This window comes from Thalassophryne amazonica, chromosome 12 (genome assembly GCF_902500255.1).
Source record: "Thalassophryne amazonica chromosome 12, fThaAma1.1, whole genome shotgun sequence".
Taxonomy (NCBI): domain Eukaryota; kingdom Metazoa; phylum Chordata; class Actinopteri; order Batrachoidiformes; family Batrachoididae; genus Thalassophryne; species Thalassophryne amazonica.
This window is the reverse complement of record NC_047114.1, coordinates 79,531,343-79,548,039: the sequence shown is the minus strand read 5'-3', so window position 1 is coordinate 79,548,039 and position 16,697 is coordinate 79,531,343. Positions and strand designations below refer to the sequence as shown.

Below are 16,697 nucleotides of genomic sequence, written 5' to 3'. Positions count from 1 at the left end.
ATGAATACATAAACGTAGAAGATTTTATTACATCCTTGGTGGACAAAACTAGTTTGCATCATATGAGGGTAAAGACAAACTGTTTTCGAATAGTGTTGCATCAGGTTGAAAAATACATCATTCATATCAATGCCAACCTATCTCCAGTACCCATATGGAAAAGATATACATAAATTTTATAAAGTTTGTATTTGTTCTATCTGGAACTTGTAAGTAATTCATGTGACAGTCAAACCAGATATAAGATCCTTAAGTAAATTTGTACAATATGTGACTTGTATAAATTGGGAACTTCAAAGAACAATATATGACAGTAATTCCACATACAGAATCCTTAGTAGATATGTGTAATATCAAACTGAGACTTATAAGCACAACACATGTCAAAAATAAAGTTTATTACTGGAACTGATGTAACTTCTTGTAAGTTTTTTCTATTTCTTTTCCATATGGGTAGGTACCATTAGGTGATTATTTATTTATTTAATTTGCCTTGAAAAGTGACTCTTCCTTCCTAGCATTTGAAAAGGCTATTAATTTGGGTTTTGTAGGGGTTTTTTTTTTTTCTTTTCTTTTCTTTTTTGGGGGGTAGTGTTTATCATTGAGGACAAGCTTCAGTTGAACTTGCATAACATTGTCATCTACATAAAAGTGCGAGCAGGAGTTTTGGACATTCTCTCCCAAAAGCAATTTATATAAATAGCAAATAAAAGTGGAGCCAGAACAGAACCCTGATGTCATAATGAGACAGTTGTTCCATGAAACGATCACAGTGTTTGGTTACAAAAATGTTTCCAGTACAACATTTGTTAATTGGTTCCAGAGAAAATTCTCGTGTAGTCTTTTGTTCCCTGGAGGGAAAGCATGTGTGAAATAATAATATCTTTTTTGCATGAGATAGAGACAGAGGGCTTTAAGCACTTTTGTTCCAGACTTTCCTGTTTGACATGTAGCTTTGAAGGAGCTTTAATCAAATGCAAATTTGGGCAAAAAGCAAACATGCTATGAGATGATACAGATGCACAACAAACCATCTTACAGCAAGTCGCCTGTATGAAAAATAAGCCTAATTATGTACGTTTAATAGCCTCAGCAAAGGCCAACTGAAATCTTCTACTATGAGTCCATTTACATATCAATGGGCACTGACCTCTTTTCAAAACCCTTTGCTTTGTTGTCATGGCGATCACTGGTCCCCATACCAAGAAGCAGATTCAGTGCGGTAACTGGTGACACCACAGAGAATGTTCAGCCTTTCATTAACATCAAGGCAGTAGTTTGGATCAAATGACCTGACTGATTCCAGTATTCACTGAATATTCATCACATGCTGGTGACGTTAACCGCCACATTGTACAGAAATAAGGAGTTTTTTGTAGCGATATAGGCGGCTCTCTGCGGGTGGCTTGATGGGGCTGCAGCCCCCAAAAGACTTTTTGTAGTCCCAACTTAAACAGCAGTAAGTCCTTTCGGCTTCTCCCTTATTTTCACCCCGGGGCCACCACAGAAAATTCAAAGTGGATCTGCATATTGATTTGGCACATGTTTTATGCCAGATGCCCTTCCTGATGCAAAAAAAAAAAAGTAAATTTGTCATTCACACTCCAATACTTCAGTCTGTTTGTCACTGACACATTTTCTGGTTGGTCCTCTCCAAAAGCACCCACATGAGATGAGTAATATCTCATTACCATGAGATATCAGTAATCAAAACTAATACATCAAAGCCATTTGATTTGTTGTATTAGTTAAGATTACATTTTAAAAATAACTAATTTGGAGTTATTTTAAACTTTATTACAAAACTAAAAACCTTTGTTTTTTCACTTGTTTTTCATGGCCATGCACAGCTTACCTGCAGTACCTTCAAGGCCCAATAGATGGCCACAGCCCACACTTTGGGAATCATTGGTGTATTGTATGTGTGACTTCACTGTATCTAGGAGGCATTTGAAATTTACTTTATATTGCATGGTTGCTCAATTTATAAATTATATGGTCCCACCACTTAACCACACCCCAAGCAAAAAATATAAATTCTGGTACCACCACTGCACACTCATGTTTATTATCTTTATGAGCTCCAAAACAAAAACGGCACATAATTATATTAGACCTTATAAATATATGTACCAAAACAATCCCATCAGTACATCTGCATCCATCTGGACTGCCACAAAACAGATAAATCCACAAAACATATAAATGCATGTGAACCCCAGGTGTACTGCTGATGATGAAATAAAAACCTTGAAGTCATTGAGTCTAAAATAAATTAAAATCCTTCTTATAGCTTTATGTAATTTGTTATTCCCCCTGAGGGATTTTACCTCCATGATTCAGAGATAAGGCCTTCATACAGATCAGGTTTTAAAAAAAAATCCCTATGACATTTTACAGTATGTGACTGGTTTGACTATACAATTGGATAAAGTGATGAAATATGGGATGATGTTCTGAAAAGAACTATGTAGAAAGTTTAAAATCTATTTTAAAAAGTGTTTAATGCTACAGTGTGTCGGGTTTAGGGGTGTTTGTTATCAGAAGTCAAATATACTGTAGGATTCATAACCATCTGTTCATTAGCGTGTTGCCTGTAACAATGAATTGGACGTCACCGCTAAAGGACACAAAGTCCTACACACTGTAGCTTTTAATATTTTTCTGATCCATTGCATTGAACGCGGGTATTTTGTTTGTTTGTTTAAATACAGGTGGCGTGTAAAGCAGTGATGGTTTTCTTCCATTACTGTGTGATGTCCAATTACTTCTGGCTGTTCATTGAGGGTCTGTACCTCTTCACCCTGCTGGTGGAGACTTTCTTTCCTGAGAGACGATACTTCTATTGGTACACCATTGTAGGATGGGGTGAGCACATAAACTGAGCAGTGTGTGAGAATAATAATGCAACTGAGGTGGACATTGTGGACTACTACACGTACCTGGGTGTCCACATAGACAACTAACTGGACTGGAGTGTGGACACAGATGCTGTGTATAAGAAAGGTCAGAGCTGACTGTATTTCCTCAGGAGGCTCAGATTTTTCATTGTCTGCAGAAATATGCTGCAGATGTGTTATCTATCACTCGGTGGTCTCCAGTGTCATCTTCTATGCTGTAGCGGGCTGGGGCAGCAGGCTGAAGGCAGCTGACACAAATAGACTCAACAAGTTCATGAGGCGTGCTGGCTCTGTCTGGAGTCTGTGGTGGAGGTGTCAGAGAGGAGGATGTTGAGGAAACTGCTCAGCATCCTGGACAACACCTCCCACCCCCTGCATGCCACACTGACATCCTGTCAGAGCACCTTCAGCCATACTGAGAGCGCCGAGGTGCACCACAGAACACCACAGGAGGTCTTTGCTACCTGTGGCAGTCAGACTGCACAATTTCTCTCCTGTCTGCAGGATGAATCCATAATGAACAGAGTTATTGAGAGTTATTCAATTACTCAGAGTTATGTGCATAATTATCAAACATATTGTGCAAATGTCTTTCAGGCATTTCATATAAATTTTTATTACTTATTGTAAAAAATAATGTTCACTGTTTACTGTTCGGTACTCTGGCAAAATAATTTCCTTTTGGATAAATAAAGTTGATCTTATCATTTCCAAAACCTAGATCTGGTGGCCACCAAGGTCACATGTGCTTGTGCATAAGGAATTGGGAATTTCTACAATAAGTCAAGTTAAAGTCAAAATTACAATAGGTGTCACTGTAATTTTCCCAGGGGTGCACAAGTGTGTGCCTGGAATTATACTGAAATATAGACAGTGTGTGTGCAAGCCTGCAACCACAAGTCAGTTTAGTCAGTTGACTCAAGTCGTACCACTAACAACATGTGACGCATCCTGCTCACAGTAATATTTTTTACACAGCATAGAGAAAGCAAAGATGAGTGTCTGAGAACAGCACTTAGATGAGTGATTGAGAACAAAGATTGGAATCAAAGATAAGTCATTGAAACAACAGTTAGGATCAAAGCTAAATAATTTGAGAACAATCTGAATGAAAGATGAGAAATTGAGAACAACACTTACATGAGTGATTGAGAACAAAGATTTGGATCAAATATGATTCATTGAAAAAACAGGATCAAAGATGAGTCATTAAAACAACAGTTGGGATCAAAGATAAATATTTGAGAACAAAAATGATCAAAGATGAGTGTCTGAAACAACAATTTCAAATATGAACCACTGAGAACAATGAATGAGATCAAGATAAGTGGCCAAGAACAACGCGTGGGATCAAAGATGAGAGATTGAAAACAAAGATTTGGATCAAAGATGAGCAATTAAGAACAATGAATGGGTTCAGGACTACAGACTAGTACTAAGAAACGAAGGTGCGCAAACACGATCAATGTCACAATTAAGATCAAAGTTTGATGATCAGGATTTTGTGATTGATTATCCATGTGTGTAGTTCAGGACAAATCCAGATAATGATCCAGATCTGGCGGGTTATTTAGCTTTAGGACATGAGTGGTCCACTAGAGTGGATTAAGGATTGGAACTTGGTTGTGGGGTTAATTTAACTTAAATGGGACTGTGTGCTGTTGTAGTTCTTGTTTGTACTATACCTTTATCCAAATCCACCTAAAAACAGTTTGAGTGTGATGCTGAAATATAACCTGCTCATGTATTCCCAAAGTTTTGAGTGAGTCTAAAAGCAAAACAAAATAAAAGATGATCTGTTTTTTCCTTCAAAGTACAGCAACAAAATAAACATGATGGGAAAAAGTATTTTTTGCAAGACGTCTCAGTACACTTAACAACATATATACACAGTACATTTCCTTCAAGTTATTTTATTTTATTTTTTTGTTCTCTTCATTATTGTGTAATCTGGTGCTACAAATCCAACCAACAGGCACAGATAATATTAAAGCCAGAAAAAATAACAAGATGATTAGACTTCATGAAATGCTGTAATTATCTAAATATATGACACAGTTTAATTACGATAAAGACTCTAATTTTCTACAATTTAATAATGATTATTGTTATTACAGGAACTCCAACAATTTGCGTCACTGTCTGGGCAGTTCTGAGGCTTCATTTTCACGACACAGGGTGCGTCTCAAATCCACTCCCACACATTAGATTCATTTCCTGATTGAGAAGAAATGTATTTTGTTGTTTATCATAATCAGTGTAGAGAAATCTATGACACATTTTATCTCCTATCTCAACATGCACAATATTTTTAACTTATTAAATTGAATCTCTTAATTTCTTAAAATTGTTGAGATGGAAAAAGATAAGCAGCTGGTTATAGCTGGTGGTTACACACACACACACACACACACACATATATATATATATATATATATATATATATACACTCAACAAAAATATAAACGCAACACTTTTGGTTTTGCTCCCATTTTGTATGAGATGAACTCAAAGATCTAAAACTTTTTCCACATACACAATATCACCATTTCCCTCAAATATTGTTCACAAACCAGTCTAAATCTGTGATAGTGAGCACTTCTCCTTTGCTGAGATAATCCATCCCACCTCACAGGTGTGCCATACCAAGATGCTGATTAGACACTATGATTAGTGCACAGGTGTGCCTTAGACTGCCCACAATAAAAGGCCACTCTGAAAGGTGCAGTTTTGTTTTATTGGGGGGGATACCAGTCAGTATCTGGTGTGACCACCATTTGCCTCATGCAGTGCAACACATCTCCTTCGCATCATCCATGAAGAGAACACCTCTCCAACGTGCCAAACACTAGCGAATGTGAGCATTTGCCCACTCAAGTCGGTTACGACGACGAACTGGAGTCAGGTCGAGACCCCGATGAGGACGATGAGCATGCAGATGAGCTTCCCTGAGATGGTTTCTGACAGTTTGTGCAGAAATTCTTTGGTTATGCAAACCGATTGTTCCAGCAGCTGTCCGAGTGGCTGGTCTCAGACGATCTTGGAGGTGAACATGCTGGATGTGGAGGTCCTGGGCTGGTGTGGTTACATGTGGTCTGCGGTTGTGAGGCTGGTTGGATGTACTGCCAAATTCTCTGAAACGCCTTTGGAGACGGCTTATGGTAGAGAAATGAACATTCAATACACGAGCAACAGCTCTGGTTGACATTCCTGCTGTCAGCATGCCAATTGCACGCTCCCTCAAATCTTGCAACATCTGTGGCATTGTGCTGTGTGATAAAACTGCACCTTTCAGAGTGGCCTTTTATTGTGGGCAGTCTAAGGCACACCTGTGCACTAATCATGGTGTCTAATCAGCATCTTGATACGGCACACCTGTGAGGTGGGATGGATTATCTCAGCAAAGGAGAAGTGCTCACTATCACAGATTTAGACTGGTTTGTGAACAATATTTGAGGGAAATGGTGATATTGTGTATGTGGAAAAAGTTTTAGATCTTTGAGTTCATCTCATACAAAATGGGAGCAAAACAAAAAGTGTTGCGTTTATATTTTTGTTGAGTGTGTGTGTGTGTGTGTGTGTGTGTGTGTGTGTGTGTGTGTGTGTGTGTGTGTGTGTGTGTGTGTGTGTGTGTGTGTGTGTGTGTGTGTGTGTGTGTGTGTGTGTGTGTGTGTGTGTGTGTGAGAAATGATGAAGAACATTTAAAAGGTTAATCTTCTTTTCTCCTGATCCAGGTGCTGGGACACTAATGAGAACACTGCCCTCTGGTGGGTGATCAAAGGACCTGTTATTGCCTCCATAATGGTACGACAAACCCATAGAGGACCGAGCAGAGACATGTTTGCACATCATTTAGGAGAGGATAACTCAGCTGTTCTAGACTAATATGACCTCAATGGACAACTTGGGATAATGTGCCAAAATCACTATCTGGGACGAACAGCATGAAAATGACCACACCCTTTTCGTCCCGAGCCTTACTTCAAATACAGCTGTATTTTCTAAACTGCAGCAGCGATAGGTTTTCCAAGATATTCAAAATGTTCAGAATGACCAGTACATGTTTTGGAGGGTCACAGGAAAGTGTAAAATTTCTATTTTGATATTTTAAGCATGGCATGGTGACTTAGTGGTTAGCACTGGTGCCTCACAGCAAGAAGGTTGTGGGATTGATTCCTGACCTTTTTGTGTGGAGTTTGCATGTTCTCCCTGTGTCACTCCAGTTTCCTCCCACAATCAAAAACATGCTTATTTAGGGTTGGCTCCTTTCTCTGCCCCTGACCAAGACAGCGTCTACATCTGGAGTTGGTCTCCGGGTGCTGGACTGTGGCTGCCCACTGCTCCTAGTGGTTGGATTGTGTCTAACTGTAGTTAGAATGGGTTCAATGCAGAGGAAACGTTTTGTTGTATGTATATATGTGCAATGACAATAAAGTTTCTATTCTATATTTTACTTATTACTTATTACCGTACATTGAAAGAAAACGAGCATTTGCCAAATATAATGAAAGTTTATTTTCAGTCATATCAATGGAATATTGATTTCAATTGAAAAATACAAAACTTGTTTCATAAGCAGACAGCAGTATCTATAGATCTTAAAGGGGGATCTGGATTAGACATGTATGCACAAAATTTAAGCCCAGAAAGTTAAAGTTGTTAAATATGTGGCAATTCCGGACTGTATGTAGGTCGTTTGACCTAATGTTTTCTCTTAAAATATCAAAATTAGAAATTTTTCACTCCTCTATGACCCTTCTAAACATGTACTGGTCATTCTGAACATTTTGAATACCTTGGAAAATCTATCGCTGCTGCAGTTTAAAGAATGCAGCTGTATTTGAAGTAATACTCGGGACGAAAAAGGGCGTGGTCATTTTCAAGCTGTTCGTCCCGGGTAGAGATTTTGGCACATATCCCAAGTTGTTCATTGGAGTCATATTAGTCTAGAACAGTTGAGTCATCCTCTCCTAAATGACATGCATACATGTCTCTGCTCGGTCCTAGACTACCAGTCTTTTCAGTCTTCTTTTGGGTGATGCATCACCTTTTTATCTGCTGCCCATTTAACTTTTGGCCCATTACTTCCTGATCAGTTGATTGATTCATTTGTTAATTACAGATTAATTTTGTGCTCTTCATTGGAATCATCATTATTCTGGTCCAGAAGCTGCAGTCTCCAGACATCGGTGGGAATGAATCAAGTATTTACCTGTAAGTTATACATCACAGTAGTGTGCAGATTTTTAAAAGTTGATGAACTGATAAATTAATGCAGCACTCTGCAGGTTTTCCTTCCAACCAAACACACCCCCTCTGGGGATTTTACTGTTTGACACGCCGTCTAGAAGAGCTGAGATTTTATCAATGAATTCCACTGCTGAGGAGTGAAAACCTGCAGACTGGCACATAACTACACATACCTGTTTGAATGTCTGATTTTTGCATCAACCTCAATATTATAAATTCTCGCATTATTTAAGGCCACCTCAACCATATCTACCTGTCTTATAGTCTCTAAAATTATACACATGCAAAAAAAAAAGGTCATGTTCCATAACATTCTGCAGGTTGTCAGTCCAACCCATCATATCAACAGGTGGTTTCAGTTAATAATTCCTCCACTCTTCTTAAGGGATGAATAACCGAGGAAAATCTGATCACCTGAAATGAAAACCTGCAGTTTGCCTATCATATCACAGCTGATCTCATTCTTGCCCATTTAGAAACATCACCAATTCTTTCAGGGACCTTCATTCCAAATGAGCCAATAATGTGAAAGATTTGTAGCTTTGCACCATTTTTTAAAAAATTGGATTTAACATAAAAGTCTCCCAAAATCTTTACTTACAGTGATTGTAATAGTACAGCGGATTAGAGAATATTTACATAGGTCCTAAACGTCCAATTTAGATATGTTTGCACTCTTGAGTGAAGCTCTATTTATAGTGCAGCAGATAATTGAAACAATCTTTCTTTCAAATGTTGATATAAGCACCAAATTCAGCACAAATACTCCTTTACTCTGGTGAAAAAGCAGACTATCCACTTGATTTTTCAATAGGCAGCCAGGTAGGGGTCATTGAAGAATTACATAGGGGTCAAAATTAAAAGACACTCCAATCATATTGAAAACTATATCACATTATTTGTCTTATAGCAAACTTACATGCCTCGCAATGGGGGACCAGAATAAAATGTAACAAAATTACAAATCCGCCTCACACGTGGGCACCAGAATAAAATGTAGTGAATTTATAGGGCCTTCACACGGGCGCACCAAAGTAAATGAAGCGCAGTTAAATTAATTTAATTGTTTGGAATGAATGGCACCTCACACCGACGCACCAATTTAATGTAGTGAATGTACTGTTAAACTCCCAAATTGAATTAGATTGGCCTAGACCTCATTTAATGGGTCACCAAAATAATTAACAATTTTAGGGTTTAATAATTGTTATTTAGTTAGAATAAATCTAATCCTCGGGGCACCACCATAGGTAGTGAGCATAGGTACTTTAATTTAAACGTTCATTTATCAAACTAAAATTAAAAATTATTATTATAAATTAAAATTTATCAAATCAAATATCTCAAATTAATCAATCAGTCTCAATTTAATTAATCAGTCTCAGGTCTGAAAGTCTGAATTCCACGATACGATTGACCAAAGGTTTTCCTTCTGAACACAAAATGAACCACAGCAGAAATATTTACAGTTTATTTACAATTCTACAAGAAATGAACAGTTTACTGTCATTTTTGTGGACAGTGATTAAATAAGTTCATTTATGGACACAGTTTGGTCACCCATGAGATGTTGAGAGAAAGAGATAAAACTTAAAGACTTTAAGTAAATAAATCTGATTAGAATTAAGTGATGAAATGTGAAGTCAATTAATTTTAAGAAAATTATTAAACAAACATATGAATATGTTTAAAAAGAAGAAGAAGCCACTTTGTATCCATTGACAGCAAAACCCTTTTTCTGGAACCTTTAACTGGGTCACTTGGTTGATTCATTAAAGAGGTGGTTTGGATGACCTGTCCGTCTGTCGTTGATGTAAGCTTTTTACAGCATGAGCTCACCTGGGTCAGGGGTTAACTCAGTGGTCTCCCCAGGTGATCCCACAGCTTGTGTTGGCTGGTTTTACCTACAGGATGGCTGCTTGCAGTCAGGTCGTCAGCTTGCTGTACCCCAGAGGTGGAAGGCGTTTGTTGAAAATGGTTTCTGGTAGCTTTTAAAAACTTTGTTGGAGCCAGATTAAAAGTCTTTGTGAATTTAGATAAAAGAAGATAAAACTTAAAAAAAAAAACATTGGAGAATTACAGAAAAGGAAAGTCGTTTTTTTGTCAATTCGCTATTATTTTGAAAAGTTCAGATCGGAAGTTCTCTTAAAAATTCGAAAGACTTAACGCACCTTATAGCGTCAGGCTATTTGTTAAAAGTTTGTCAAAGAATAACAATGAATCATTGAAGCCATGTGGTAGCTTTAGCTTAGTTAGCATGGGGCCTTATTGACCCAAAATGAAATTAAGTGTTTTAAAGAAAGGAAGAGAGAGGGTTGCAGAGTGCTCCAAGAATGGGAGATGAGAGAGAGAAGAGCGAAGAGTGAAGGGAGAGAAACTCTGTTCTAACTTTTTAAAGGGGCCTGATGTCATTAAACTGTGCCCATTTAGGGTGTGTAACTGCACAGAACCTTCATGTGTTCAGAAGGGCAGACAAAAATGATTCAACTATTTAAACACATTAACTATTTTGGTGTACTATTGTATTGAACTATAGTACACTATTCTAAGAATTTTGGGATGAATATAACGTTATTAAAGGTTTAAATACATCCTACACACACCACTTGGTTAAAGAATATTCCACTATTAAAATGTGAATGAGTCAGAAACATCACATTTGACACACATCAGTTACAAGGAACACATGTCAATTAAATGGAGTACATGCAAAGTATTTGCTTGAATCAGCAACACAGACAACATTAGAAGTTTTATATATAAATAAGAGGATACTGATGCTATTATGTTTATTTTAAGCAAATGTCTTGTTCTTCACTTAGACCTAAAGGTAACAACTGGTTGTCAAACTCAAAGTTTTATGGCCAGGTCTTATCATGGGGGGAGATCCTCTTCTAGTCTTGAGAGTTCTGGCCTTGACGTGAGGCCATTAAGGTGGGTTCTTCGGGCATGGGAAATTTCAGATTGTGACGTGAAGCCATTATAATGTCATGTAATTCATAGTGTCCGAAATTTAACCGATAAACAGGCAAAGGGCTCCTTTGAAGAACTCTGAGTTACAGTTCTGTTTTTGCTGTGAGCTACAGTGTGGGCCCACGGGGGATGTTTCCAAGCTTATCTTCAGATCTCCAGATGGACTTAGGAATTTCTCAACTGAGAGTGAAAACACAGTCTGCGTCTTCCGTTCAAAACTCAGGTTTTTGTTGAGAAAGCATTAATGTATTTATTTAATTAGGGCACATCGAGGCCATGCACTACAGTCTGATCACAAAATTCCAAAAAAGTATAGTTTGGGCTAGCTATGACTGAATGTTATGAACTTATGGGGTAAAAACAGCATAAACTGTCACAAAGGTCGATTTCGTTTTGTACAGGGAGACAAAGTTAAAGTTGCTCCAATTTTGGTAAAAAGTGATGCAAATTATTGGTTGAGCTAATACGATTAATAAATGAAATTGTTTTGACTGTGCTGAATGTTTACTATCCAAAGTAAAGGTCAAACAAGGTTGACGTCCTTTGGATTCTGTGACATATGATATCCTGTAACATGATAAATAAGTATGACACATGGTCCAAACTATTCTTTTTAAAAGCCCTATTCGCTCAACCAATAATTTGCATCACTTTTTACCAAAATTGGAGCAACTTTAACTTTGCTCCCCCATACAAAATGAAATTGACCTTTGTCACCGTTTTTACCCCATAACTTCATACCATTCAAAAAATAGTCCAAACTATACCTTTTTGGAATTGTTAAGATCAGGTGAATAATGTGGTATACTTTTCAATATTGAAGCATTTGTAAATTTTGACCCCTGTGTAATTCTTTATTGACCCCAACTTGGCCGCCTATTGAAAAATCAAGTGGACACCCTGCTTTTTCAAAAGAGTAAGTGTTTAAGGAGTATTTGTGCAAATTCGGTGCTTGTATCACCATTTGAAAGAAAGATTGTTTCAATTATCTGCTGCACTATAAATAGAGCTTCACTCAAGAGTGCAAACATATCTAAATTGGACGTTTAGCGCCCCCTGTAGGGATGCCGAGCCTGTGGAGCCACTGAATGAGTAAGAGTGCAGACTACTGGTGGAAAATGCAACAAAAGTTATTTCATTAACTTTATGTGAGTGTTAAAGGCAACTCATATGCTGATCAAGTTTTGAGTGTTCATTATTGGTTGTTGTTGGGGGGAGGGGAAATGTCAGTAGAAAATAATGGACCAGATGTGCTGTTTATCCGCCAACATTTTAATATTTTTACAGGGATTATTTGTAACCAAAGATATTTTGAGGGAAAAAAAATCCAGCTGTCCCATATGTGAGGCATTCATCAACAGTGGACTGAGGAAAGGGGGCGTGGTTTAGAGCCATATATGACTGAGGGGTCATGTGTACAGCTGGAGTACAGAGACAACCTCATACATGGCCAAAAGCAGTTCTACAAGTCACTGGTGTGCAGCCAGAGCCTGCATTTGGTTTGTTTACATTGTCAATTTAAATTTGCTACTTGCATATTTCATATGCAACAACTTCTGCAGATGATAAACCATACAGGACACGTTTGTTTCTTTGTTTATGTGCTTATTTATTTTACAGGTGCTTAATATTACTAACAGTTTATTAAAGATTACACTGGCTTTATTCCGTCAGTTAATGATATTTTGGGATTTGCATAAACAAGTAACAGACACAAAAATTTAATTTCATAAATGCATTATATAGAAGCATAATAACTTAAATCAGTCTAAGATTATCACAATTTGCTGCATTTCATGAATTCAAGTGTTTTTCAGCACCGGATGTGTCTTTTGAGGTCCTGCTGACTGTCAAATGTTGCTTGGTTCTGTGCAAGCCAGAGTGCAAGTATATGTGCGTGTATGTAATGTAAGTTTGTGTGTCAGTGTCCCTAAAGACGTCTTTGTTGTGTTGTTGTGTTGTCTTTGTGTCGTGTAGCAGCTGTGCTCAGAAATGCTTCAGTGAGCCCACACAGGCTGTTCAGCATTCGTGCAGGATGTCAGAGTTATCTACCATCACACTGTAAGTGTGCGTGTGTGTGTGCGCGTGTGTATGTTACACCAGGGGTTATTACAGGTTTTCATCTGTTTGACTTCCAAAGGAGAAGCTCCACCCACAGAGGTAACCTCCCAGGCAGACTACTTGTCCACCCCCACCTCTATAAAGTAGCCATGCTGTATCTGCTGCAGCCTGCTGAAATGTGGGCATCCCCTTGGCCTTCGTCAGCCACTGGGGTCCTCAACACTGAGGCACCTGTGTGCTGGATCATGAACAATGAACAATGACCAAAATGTCACACCTGATATGTGCTCACAGTATAAGTACTCCACCTCATCCCAATCTCCCTAAATCACCATTTGTTTGACACAAAGATATTCGAACCAAAGATTTCTAGTCATCACCTTCCAACTCTCACAACCTTACAGTCAGACAGGAAGCACCAAGACCCTAAAAACAGACCTTCATTCTCCTGGAAAGGTATAGGCATCGCTACCAGGACAAACACCTGTCTTCAGATGCCTTAAGAGGATTTTATTGGGGGTTAAAGGTCAAAGCGGGCATTTTTGGACATTTTCAGGAATAATGTTCAATTGGACCACAAAGAAACTTTGTGTTTCTGAGTAATTTAAGCCCAGTCTCAATAGTTACTGAGAGTAGTGGGGGAAATTTGTTGTTGGGCTGTTATGGTGCCATACCCCCCAATAGAATGATGTTACAAACTGAATGCACATGCTTAAAGGTGCGTAAATCTCGAGCGACTAAGCGTGAAGTTCCATTTCCGCTATCGGCTTGCGAGGGAAGCATTATTCCAAGATTGCAACAGTATAGTACGAAGTGTATGTTGATGACCAGAAAGATCCTGTTGTTCCCATTGTCACATCTGGGACATGTTTAAAGGACTTTGTCCACCCTTCTTTGGGCAAGTTACGGATATTTCCCCCAGTGTTTTCATAGATTTAATCAGGTCCATGTAACTCATGCATAGCATGCATGTCCAAGAAGTGCTCCCTTAATGTTTTACAGCCCAAGGCATTCCATGCGAGTGACCTCCGAAGTACTTATCGCATATACATGCCTTATAATGCAACAACGGTTTAATTCTACAAAGTGTTTCATTATAGCCTGTACAAACTTTACACTTACTTACATAATGCCTGTCATGCCCACGGCACGTCAGGCAACAACAAAAATTCTCCATCTCTGTCGATCTTTAGCAATCTTTTCAATTATACCCCAGGTATGGCCCATCTTCTGTAGTGCTGCTTCCACAGTCCGTTTCCACTTGTTTTTGGTCTGCCTCATTTGCGTTTTCTGTCTGGTGTCCAGTGAAGTGTTTTGATGATGGCTGTAAAAACTTTGTATTGCAAATAATTTGACAAGACCGTATGACATATAGCATGACACCCAGAAAAAAAGGGAAGGACATCTGGTGTAAAACATGTCAAATCGTGTGCCAAACGTTTTTGTGAAGCACTTTGTAAATTTTATTTGTGGTAATTGATATATAAATAAACCTTACCCACTTAACATTACCGAATCAACATGCGGATCTGTACTTGACCTGCTGTAACAACTCTTAAGAAAGTAAGGCAAAATCAATTAGTTTAGGAGAGAGAGAGAGAGACAGTTTTCTTTCTGTAATAGTTGATGTTGTGTTGGGTTTATTCTGCTCCTTAAGGGCCCCTGGAGGTTCCCCAAACTGCATTGTCAAAACCTGTGTGTTGCACATTTGTGTTTTTCATTTTGTGGTGTGTTTCATTTTGTGTTTCTGTGTCATTTCCTAAGTGTATATAAGACACATTTTTTTTATAATATATACAGCACAAGCTGCATTGATAAAAGCTCAAACTGGTTTTCCACAGCAGCAAAACAAAAAAACAAAAGAAAAAGTTCTAGTTTTTTTAAACAGAGTTTGGTCAGTATCTCCAAAAATTAAGGTGCTATGAATCCATCTACTCAGTATTTATCTCATTCTTTGCAGTGGCAGAACTGCCCACTTATTATGTTGGTACTGTTCACATCCTCTTACTTTCTGGGTCTGCGGGGAGGAACTAAATTTTTTAGCTCTAAGACCAAAAAAACTAAAACTGTTTTGGTTGAAATGTGTTAAATTCAGTTTGTAAACCAGAGTGGAACCTATTTGCATTTGTAGAAATGCCACAACATGAGGACATTTTACTTGTGCTGACAATTTGTCTTTCTTGCCATTCAGTGCTGTAATGTCTTCAGGCAAACACAGACATAGTTATTCCTAAACATTTTAATGCTCTGTCTAAGTGAATTTATTGACGCAGTTGGTAGAAGCTGTGCTGTGACATTGTGTCAGTGTGTTTGTCTCCCATTTGGTGATTTTGAAACCTTTTTGATTTGTTTGACTCTGTCTTATTAAATGATGTGTTTTGTGTGTGTGTAGGCGTCTGGCGCGCTCCACCCTCCTGCTCATCCCTCTTTTTGGGATTCATTACACCGTGTTTGCCTTCTCACCTGAAGATGTCAGCAAGAGGGAGCGTCTGGTGTTCGAGCTAGGCCTGGGGTCATTTCAGGTACACATTTCCAGCTCTGTCAATTTGCACTTCTGATTTACAACATTACAAAAGGATAATGAATTTGGTGAGCTGAAGACCCAAACTGATCACCATTTTTCCAAATTACTCATAGCGTACAAAGCTTATAAAAGGAATAAACCTATTATTTTGTTGTTAGCAGTGGTGATGAACAGGTTGACAGATGAGATCCGACAGAAGTATGATGTCTGCAGATGACAGTGTGATCTGTAGTGAGAGTAAGTAGCCAGTTGAGATCAGTCTGGAGAGGTGGAGGTATGATCTGGAGAGAAGGGGAATGAAAGTCACGTAGGATCCCGACAAAGTACATGTGTATGAATGACAGGGAGCATGGTGGAATGGTGATGTTGCAAGATGTAGAGGTGGTTAAGGTAGATGAGTTTAAATACTTGGAATCAATTCTTCAAAGTAATGGAGCATGTGATAAAGAGGTGAAATACTTGGAATCAACTCTTCAAAGTAATGGAGAGTGTGATAGAGGTGAAGAGGAGAGTGCCGGCAGGGTAGAGTGGGTGGAGAAAGGTGGCTGTGACAGAAGGATATCTGCAAGAGTAAAATGGAAAGTTTAGAAGACAGCTACGTTGTGTGGCTTAGAGTAGGTAGAGCTAACAAAAAGACAGAAAACAAAGCTGAAGACGCTGTGATATTTCTTGGGGAGTGACAAGGATGAATAGGATTAGGAATGAGCATATCAGAAAGACAGCACAGCTGGGACAGTTTGGAGACAAAGTCAGAGAGGCAAGACTGAGACTGGAACAGAGGAGGATGGAGCCACCAGGCAAGTAGACAATAAAATATTACTTCATCGAGGAGCATGCACAATTATTTAATCTTTGAAACAATTTTGAAGAGGTTGGTATTCATTAGCCAATGCTAGCCAAAATCTACAAAAATATTGGGAATTATCATTTTAGAAACCATTGTTTAATGAAAACAAAACTGCACTCAATATGCCTTAATGGATAAATTC

General features: G+C 38.4%; 1 protein-coding gene across 4 annotated transcripts in view; it reads left to right on the top strand.

Annotated features, from left to right (window-relative positions):
• LOC117522174 (pituitary adenylate cyclase-activating polypeptide type I receptor-like) overlaps positions 1–16,697 on the top strand; it is a 40,970-nt gene that overhangs the window by 21,276 nt on the left and 2,997 nt on the right. For 2 of the 4 annotated variants that reach the window (XM_034183566.1, XM_034183567.1), the window contains exons 7-12: positions 2,715–2,868; positions 5,018–5,078; positions 6,635–6,704; positions 8,023–8,114; positions 13,101–13,184; positions 15,577–15,706. In XM_034183566.1, coding sequence (XP_034039457.1) covers positions 2,715–2,868; positions 5,018–5,078; positions 6,635–6,704; positions 8,023–8,114; positions 13,101–13,184; positions 15,577–15,706 — 591 coding nt within the window. The remainder of the gene's footprint in view (positions 1–2,714; positions 2,869–5,017; positions 5,079–6,634; positions 6,705–8,022; positions 8,115–13,100; positions 13,185–15,576; positions 15,707–16,697) is intronic. The other 2 variants (XM_034183569.1, XM_034183568.1) reach the window with 1 other exon arrangement.